Genomic DNA, 8,344 nt, shown 5'->3' on the forward strand with positions numbered 1-8,344 from the left:
CTGAGGACCTGGAGTATTTAATGTGACAGTAGTACTAGAAATAGGAGCAGAGTGTCTTGTGTTTATATGGATTCAGTTCACTTCCATTAGACATTGAAAATAACAACATAGCGATATAAAGTGTTAGAAAGCCTTAATGGAAGAGTTTTTCTTCCCGGGCTTTGGATAATTGGTTAGAGTTTCAAAACTAGAAGGAGGTAGGAAAAGGAATTTTAGATGGAGATTAACCAAAGGCCTGAAGATAGTGAAGACCAGAGCTAGCTCAAGAAGAGGCAATTAATCCAGTACGACATCAAGATAGGAAGGATACCCAGAGGGGAGTAATGGGAGTTGTAGCCCGTGGCTCTTACTGGAAGAGTTTTGAATTCCCGAAGGAGAAATTTGAACTTCATTTTGTATGTCATGGGAAATGACATGGCCGAATCTGTGTTTCAGAACGTGATGTTCCTGCCTATTCTAAGAGAATGAATTGAAGAAAAGAGGCTAGAAAGAGGGAAAACAAGTCACATGAGTTAGCAAGCAATGGGAGCCTCTGCTAGGGCAAGGGGTAATACAAAAAGAGCAAGTGACATGCCAGCTACACACATTGATTGTAGAAGGAAGATTACCACTGTTTGGTGATGGAATGAGTAGGGGAGAGAAACACTTGATGGTTATAAAGATGATCATGGTGGTGGCGGTGGTGGTGGTGATGTTGATGATGATAGAGATGATGATGGTGATGGTGATGGTGATGATGATGAAGCTGGACTCCCTTCCTAAGCTTCTATTATCATACGACCTGTTAAGCCAAGGAATAAAACTTTAGGTGGAGCCATCTGGGATTCTGTCCCATGGAAATTCAAGAATAATACTTTTAAATCTGATTTAAAATTACCCCATACCTTCACTGTGTGCCTGATGACTAGAAAGGCCTATATGGAGAATATCCATAGGACTCCATTATGGTGGGTAGATGGCTGATTATTCAATTCGATATGAAATGCAGGTGCATGGGAAGATGCAGCCGTACAGGCTCTGCTGGGATATGCATCATCTTGATTATTTTTCTGCTCTCTGTAGGTGATCCCTACAGAGTGATCTAATTTCCCACTTAGGTGACACTTAGGACTGTTGCAGACTTGAGTGATTTAGGTAACGCCTTCTTGTCAGTAGGGGGCAATATCACATAGTAGAAGGAGCACAGAGTGAGTAGTCAGATTTCTGTGCAATTGATCCCTGGCAGTGTGACTGTCCCTAGGGTTCCCAATTGTGTATTATATCATTTTCAGAATCACCTGGCATTTGCTTTTAAAATGTAGATTTTTATACCCTATCCCTTGGAGACTATGTTTTAGTCAGTCTGGTGCAGGGCCCTAAAATCTATGTTTTGTTTTGTTTTTTAACATTCAAGATCATTCTGATAGTTAGCTAAACTTGGGGACCAGTGATTTAATCTTCCTGACTCCTAGGCTTCACAGGATTGCTGTAAACAGTAAATGAGGAAATATATTTGGGTTTGATAAACTTTGAATCTCCATAAACTATCAATTGCTAATTAAATTACTTCTTAAAACAATTTTTCCATTTCTTTTTAAACGACTTCTTCAATTTCTCATCAGTTTGAAGATTGACTATATGAGAGCATATTATATTTTGTCTGATGTTATGCATTGTGATAGCAGAGAGAAAACTAATGAATTCTGTCCAATACATATACATAATACTTAAAACATAGAATTAATTAGATGATAGTTTTTGATGTTGAAGAAATGATAGAAAGCAAAAGACTCTTGATTAAAATGTGTTAAATCTGAGGAATAAGTGCCCATTTTTAAAAAACGTCAAGAAAGATTGAACAGAAACCGCTTCTCTATACTTTTAATACAAAATTCACATTTATTACTGACACTATAATAATTTAATTTACAAATATATTCTGACTTTTAAGTTTTAAGAGCAATAGCTTACGTTAAATACATTATTCACTTCTGCATCTCTTTCAAGCCCAAAGCAATCAAACAAACAAAACAACACCAGAAAAACTTTGTGTCAGTAACAGCAATGGCGATTTCAATCCACACACTGTTCGAGTTCCAGAGAGTTCAGCAGCTCAAGAGAATCTCTATATAATAATACGCAGCGTAAGTGTCAGTTGACCTTGAGGCTTACAGCATATGCCTTAATCAGTTTTAAAGACTTTCTTCACCGTTCCTGTGTGACTAGAGTTACCCAGCCTTCTCAGTTCTGCATGATTTTCTGGTCCATAGATCCACCGCATGTTATGACAGTACCACAGTGTCTCCTTCCTTCTACTGTCTCTCAGTTTTCATCTCGTGCTTCTTCACCCCCGCGCCTGGATAACTTCCACAGTAATCCTTTCTGAGTCATTTGTCCTTTCCCTGGACTGTCGAGTGGCCCCAAAAGGCCATGTTGTTCACCTAGGGAGCCATCCAGGCGCATTCCTTCTGCACTTGATACCATCTTTGATTCCCTGCAGCCAGGAAACGGTCACTTTAGACTGTTAGCTTGAAGGTCATTCAGGAGATTTAAGTATATATTTGACTTGAGGAACCTGGGGTAGGAGTCCTTTTCCATGAGCGTGTAGATGGTCTTTTGGGCTTCATCGAAACACGTGGAGGTTGGAGCTTTAATCTTCTTGGCTGTCGATTCTCGAGTGCGAAAGTCAATATTGATCTAAGAAGAAAATCGTCATTAGTTAATAAATTCCCAGTTCATTGCATATTTCATGATATTACAGTGTTTTTTGAAGCACCTCAAGATAGTGGCATTAAGCCCACATTTAAACCTGTTCAAATATCTCTGGAATGCCCATTCTAAACCACTCCTATCCTAGGTGTGGAGGAGTTAAAAAGAAATATCAAAAAAGTTTTTGCTCCAAGTTAATTCATCATATAGTTGGGGGATGCAAAAGAGGCAGACGTGAAAAATTTGAATATCCATACAAGGGGACATTTAAGATCTATAGGAGGAGAGAGACTTTGTGCAGCTGTCTTTTTGCTTGCACCAAGAATATTCAACCGGAAGGTAGGCACTGCTACCGCCTGGAAATATTTCTGCCGCTGCAGCATGTGTGTTACACTATTCTGTCTTCTATCCTCATCCACGATGAGGTAACACCAGTGCATCTCACCCCAATCCGATCATGTTAGCTGGTTTTGTAAAATCAGTCTTTCATCCAGTCTTGTCACAAATATAGCAAATAAGATTATCATCGCACCAAACTATATAAATATACCTACATATATAGCATTGAAATCATGATACTTAAAAAGGATTCCATCTTGCTAGTTATATTGAGTGTTATTTCCGTATCCAATTTCCTTTACATGTAAAATAATGATAATGAACTTAATACTCACTTGTTTAGCAGCATCTGAATGCACAAAAGCTTTGTATATTTTTTCTGCCTTCTTCTGCAAAAGATCGGACTCTGTTTTTCTATAATCTTCACAAGCCAGCCAGAACTCAATATTCTCCTCGCTGAACTCAGACTTCAGGAAACTTCCAAAAACATCTCGACCAGCTAAAAAGAAAGAGGGAGGGGTGAGATACTTATAGTAATCGTGCCAATAAATGAATAACTTGAAGCAGAAACTTGCAAGGAAAACACTATTGCATTCTCTAGGTACAGAGGTGAGAGTTGACCGCTGCTGAAAACAGCTGCGCCCCAGTTTGTAGAGGTGGGAACGTCTCAGACATTTCTTCATGTATAGTCTTTCTGGGGCCACACAGTCCTGTCGCTGCCTAGTGGTGGCTCCAAAAGTGCTTTGCTTCCATCTGCTAATTAAATTGAAATTCGCTTCTACTGCTCACAAAACAATCCATTTTGGTATATGGAATATTTTAAGGAAGCAAACATTGACAAAGGGCATTGGCATCATGTTAATTATTAACAGATATAATTTCCCCATCCAGTGCATATTAGTCAGAAAATGTGAGGCCTATATATTACCTATTATATTTGCTAGTGTTACTGAGACTTTCAGATGAGCCATTGCTATGCTGTTCGTTTGTTTGGCTGAATCAGAAACTAAGTCATGAATGAGGTTGAACCATTTGATTCCCAATTGAGGCTCCTTAGGGAGTTTATGGAGAGAAGAGGGGGAACCCACCCTCTAGATAGAGACACACTGCTCATATTCACCTCTCATCAGGGTCCTAATCCCAACAGACCTGCACTAGTCACATGAGGGCAAGGCAAGCTGATGACATTCTTTACCTGCTTTCATCAGAAATGCCCCATAAGACTGTTTTTAAAAATTGTCTTTACCTTATCTGTTATAACGTGTGTTTTGTTATATATAATGCAATTATATACTATGTGTCTTAACTGCCTTCAGAGCAGCCAGACATTGTGTCTTTGTTTTGAATACTTCCTGCTTCTAAAATGCTTGCCACATAAAAGTGGGCTGAATGAATGAGTTATGAACAATAAAATAATGAATCGAATGAATGAATCCTATTCCTTAGATCCAACGGCACAAAAACACATTCTTTAGGTAGCTTTCAGAATATCAGGTCACATCTTGAGGGATTTGGTTTATTTTGCAAAACTTTAAATGTTCAAAACCCCAGCCTAATTTTTAATTTTTCTCCTATAATGATCCATGAAAACACCTAATTGTCTTGGCAAAGTTGTCAGTGGCAGAATTGAGTGTTAAGTGAACATTACACGACCACGAGGCATAATATGGTGAAACTCTCAGTGACTACAGAAAAACTACAATACAGCTTTCCACACACTCCCCTCTCCAGAGTACTGTATCTTAATGAGGCTATCAATGATGCATTGCGCTAAACCCAGACACATCCAGCAGTTAATCTATACGTACTTGGGTCGGAGAGAAGTTTTTCCAGAGAGTGAGACCACTGCAGTACTTCATCAGCAGAGAGTCTGCAGGGGATAAGATTTACATAAATTAGTAAAAAATATATATTTTTTTCATAAGCACAGGTAAAATCAGAATGGCTGCTGCATTTTTATAACGTCAAAAACTAAGACCATAGTTTCAATGAATTTTATTAAAATTCATCTATAAGAAAATAAAATTTCCTTTAGAATTACTATTGAAAAGAAATTTCATATAGAATTGCTATATGACAATATTTGCCAATAAAATCTGGAAAAAAAAATCCAAGTACCTATACTCCAACAGTATAATAAACAGCAAGTATATGCATACACACAAGCTCCTATTTAATTTACGTTGGTAGTAAAGTGCTAATCTCCTTAGGCTTATTACATAAAAGCAATAAAGTCCCTTTTGTGCAGTATAAATCTCTTGCTAGAATACAGAGCAGATGCATAGGCCACTTTTATGATAGTCCCGTGTGTCAGTGTACATACATGTCCTTAGACTTGGAGGTCTTCATTCCAGATTCCAGATGGGGGATCACAGATCTCAGATACGCTTTCACGTCCATTCCACTGCAAAAGATACAAAAGTGAACACATAGTTCCTCACTAGAAAACATTTCATTTGTGAAAAAGAAAACAGCCTGAAATAAACTTCTTCAGGGAATAAGACAATAATAAAAATTGTTGATATGATATGTTGCTATATTAAGATTAAGCCAATTTAAGTCTGGAAAAATTCCCACCTAATGGAATGCCCAAAAGCGATTCATTTTTGCCTATAGTTAAATACACTTAGAGCTCTGAACAGGTAATGGCTCTGATCTAGCTAAACTAATTGCTCATGTTTTCTTCCATTCATTCTCTGTTTTCCTGGCATTAAGGATAAGTCAAAATTCACAAAGTGAGACACTGAAGGAACTTACAAAGTCTTTGGCCTCCTTTTGTGTGTTTTGTCGTCTAGAAGTGAACGGTCAGTTCCTTTCAGTTCCTTCGGCGTAGCAGAGAAGAACATGCCCGGCATTCTGTCTAAGCTTGGCGTGTGGATGGCTGCTGCTCGCGTAGTCCTCACAAGCCAATATCTGCTTGTCAACGTCTCTGCTGCTTTATATAGCGAAGGCAAACAGGCTCGTGCTGTTCAGTGAGTCTGTTTATCAAGTGATGTTACCACAGAGGCTGAAGTTCCCCCTTTCTCACTGGGCTGTGACGTATATCTGAAAAAAAAAAAAAAAAGAAAGAAAGAAAACGCACAGTGATGTTTTGTGGTTGAAACTTAACCAAACGAGAATAGGTCACTTTGATTAGAAAGAAAGGAAGAAAATAAGACACTGAAGCACAAGTGCCTGTGCGTGCGCGCACACACACACACACACACACACACATCTAAAGCATTAGCAGTGTCAGTCTTTGGTTCTAGGGGATGCTTGTGTCTTTATGAAAATTGCATCTTTTGGTATATTTGTTGTGTCACATAGAAACTCAACACAAGGGAGATATATTCTCTCAATGCTTTGTTAGTACTTGGGTATAAAATTCATCTGATCGCAGTGTTTTAAAAAGTGTATTTTTTTCTTTCAGGAAGCAGTGTAAGGTAGACAAATCCTTTTTTTTTTTTTTTTTTTTGGTTTCATTAGTTCACGGCAAGAAATTTCTTTGTGTTTTCCCAGGTGCGTGCCAGACATTCTACTGGTGACATACAAGATGATTTTAAGGGGTACCCGGATTTTAACATTTATTAAAAATATAACTAATCGATCAGAGTTTGATTTTTTTGTATATTACTGCTTAGGATAAGAATAAATAAAATTAAAATAAAATGATAAACAAATAAAAGTGCAGTTAACACAAAAATAAGAATAATATGAAGCATTTTGATACGAATTGCATAGTATCAGAGGAAAAACTGTTCATGGTAAAATAAGAGTGTATTTGGAGAGGCGAATAATGTGTACTTCTGGACGATCCACTTCTGAATTTTGGCAGTATCTCTGAAGAGTTAAGTGTAGCTTTAATTAAGATTAAGGATTTTTTAAAATCCCAAGGAATTAGATGACTCATCACTGATTAGGGTGGAGGGATTAGTGTAATATTAGCTCTTACAGAGTTTATATAGAGAGTGTGGTTTATTTATTGTGTCTAGTTTAACTCTCCACTGGGTTTTGCCCCTGAAAAGACAAAACACATTTTACTTAGAAGGGCTTCTGACAGTAATAGGTAAAGCTGACAAAAAGGAGGAGAGTATTACTTTTCCTACCTTGGTTCTATCATCAGGATAAAAAATATGTGAAGGAATCACATTTATAATATTTTAAAATTCACTTCCTACACAGCCATGAACATGAATTATATTGTATGTAGCAAGTGTCCTTTGATGTTCAAAAGAACATCACGATGCATTAAGAAAGAGAACTAGTGAGTGGAGGTGGGTACTTTGTGATCAAAACATAAATGATGAGGCTCAAAGACTAATGACATAAAGGCATGTGTTTGTATATTTCTTGTGGTTCAGTCTCTACTTAACTTTTCATTTCAAATCTTCAGCTTCTCATGTTTGTTTAGCTCGCATTTATCTCCTCCTTCCTGTAGATAGTTGTCAGTTACGTTAAAGAAACGTAATTTAATATATATTTTTATTTTTTAACTAATTTTATTTATTTATTTATTTATTTAGGCAACCCTTGGTTGACCTCACAGATTGCAAAGACCTTGTTAGCTTACAATCCTTTATTTTTTACTTTTTACGCCTGCAGCACCTGGTCTTCCTAGGTGGTCTCCCATCCAAGTACTAACCAGGCCCGACCCTGCTTAGCTTCCGAGATCAGACGGAATCGGGAGTGTTCAGAGTGGCATGGCCGTAGACGTAATGTGTTTTTTAATGTCCCACTGTTATTATTATTATCCACATATACTGACAGTTTCCAAAGTATGTTTACTAGTCCCTTTGGTCATTAACAAGCATTATTGACCTCACATAATTTACATTGGTAGTTCCGTGTGTCAGTGTACATACATGTCCTTTTGCAGCAGCAAAAGTTATACAGCCACATAAGTTTGGGAAATGTTTAGTCAGAGTTGAATAAGATTCTTAAATTGATCATTGCAGGTCTTCTGAGAGCCTTTACTATGTGAATGCACATTCGTTAGTGTCTAAGAGGTAGACTATGCAGTGGTTTCCTAAGATTTTTGAGAATGAACTCTCATTAGGTAGGGAAAATAGTTTGCAAAAATAATGTTCCCTTGACACCACATGAGGAAACTCTGATCTGAGACAGAGATAAATATTTGCCTCTTAATTTCTTTAAACCTCCAACCTTTTGCTACCTCGATATAGACTTTCAAGCTCAGGCATATATAAGCAATTGCAATCTCATGCTTCTAAGCTGAAATGGAGAATTAAACTCCTAATAGAGAGGGTCCATCTGAAATCCTTGTATTTGCAGTTGGCTGTCAAAGCCACCTCAGTGGCACAATAAAAAAGCCACTCTC

The 8,344-nt window shown here is 37.6% G+C and overlaps 1 protein-coding gene and 1 non-coding gene across 2 annotated transcripts; both read right to left on the minus strand.

Annotated features, from left to right (window-relative positions):
* Nucleotides 1–2,132: 2,132 nt before the first annotated feature.
* Nucleotides 2,133–6,016, minus strand: RGS1 (regulator of G protein signaling 1). Its single transcript, XM_011360865.2, has 5 exons — nt 5,785–6,016; nt 5,351–5,431; nt 4,836–4,897; nt 3,363–3,526; nt 2,133–2,676 (listed from the first exon to the last, which is right to left on the minus strand). The coding sequence occupies exons 1-5, from the start codon at nt 5,880–5,882 to the stop codon at nt 2,491–2,493; spliced, it is 591 nt and encodes a 196-aa protein (XP_011359167.1). The 5' UTR covers nt 5,883–6,016; the 3' UTR covers nt 2,133–2,490.
* A 1,583-nt stretch (nt 6,017–7,599) lies between these two features.
* LOC111740264 lies at nt 7,600–7,718 on the minus strand. Its single transcript, XR_002780561.1, has one exon. It is a non-coding gene; the product is annotated as a 5S ribosomal RNA (ribosomal RNA).
* Nucleotides 7,719–8,344: the final 626 nt, after the last annotated feature.

This window comes from Pteropus vampyrus, unplaced genomic scaffold, assembly GCF_000151845.1.
Source record: "Pteropus vampyrus isolate Shadow unplaced genomic scaffold, Pvam_2.0 Scaffold60, whole genome shotgun sequence".
NCBI lineage: Eukaryota > Metazoa > Chordata > Mammalia > Chiroptera > Pteropodidae > Pteropus > Pteropus vampyrus.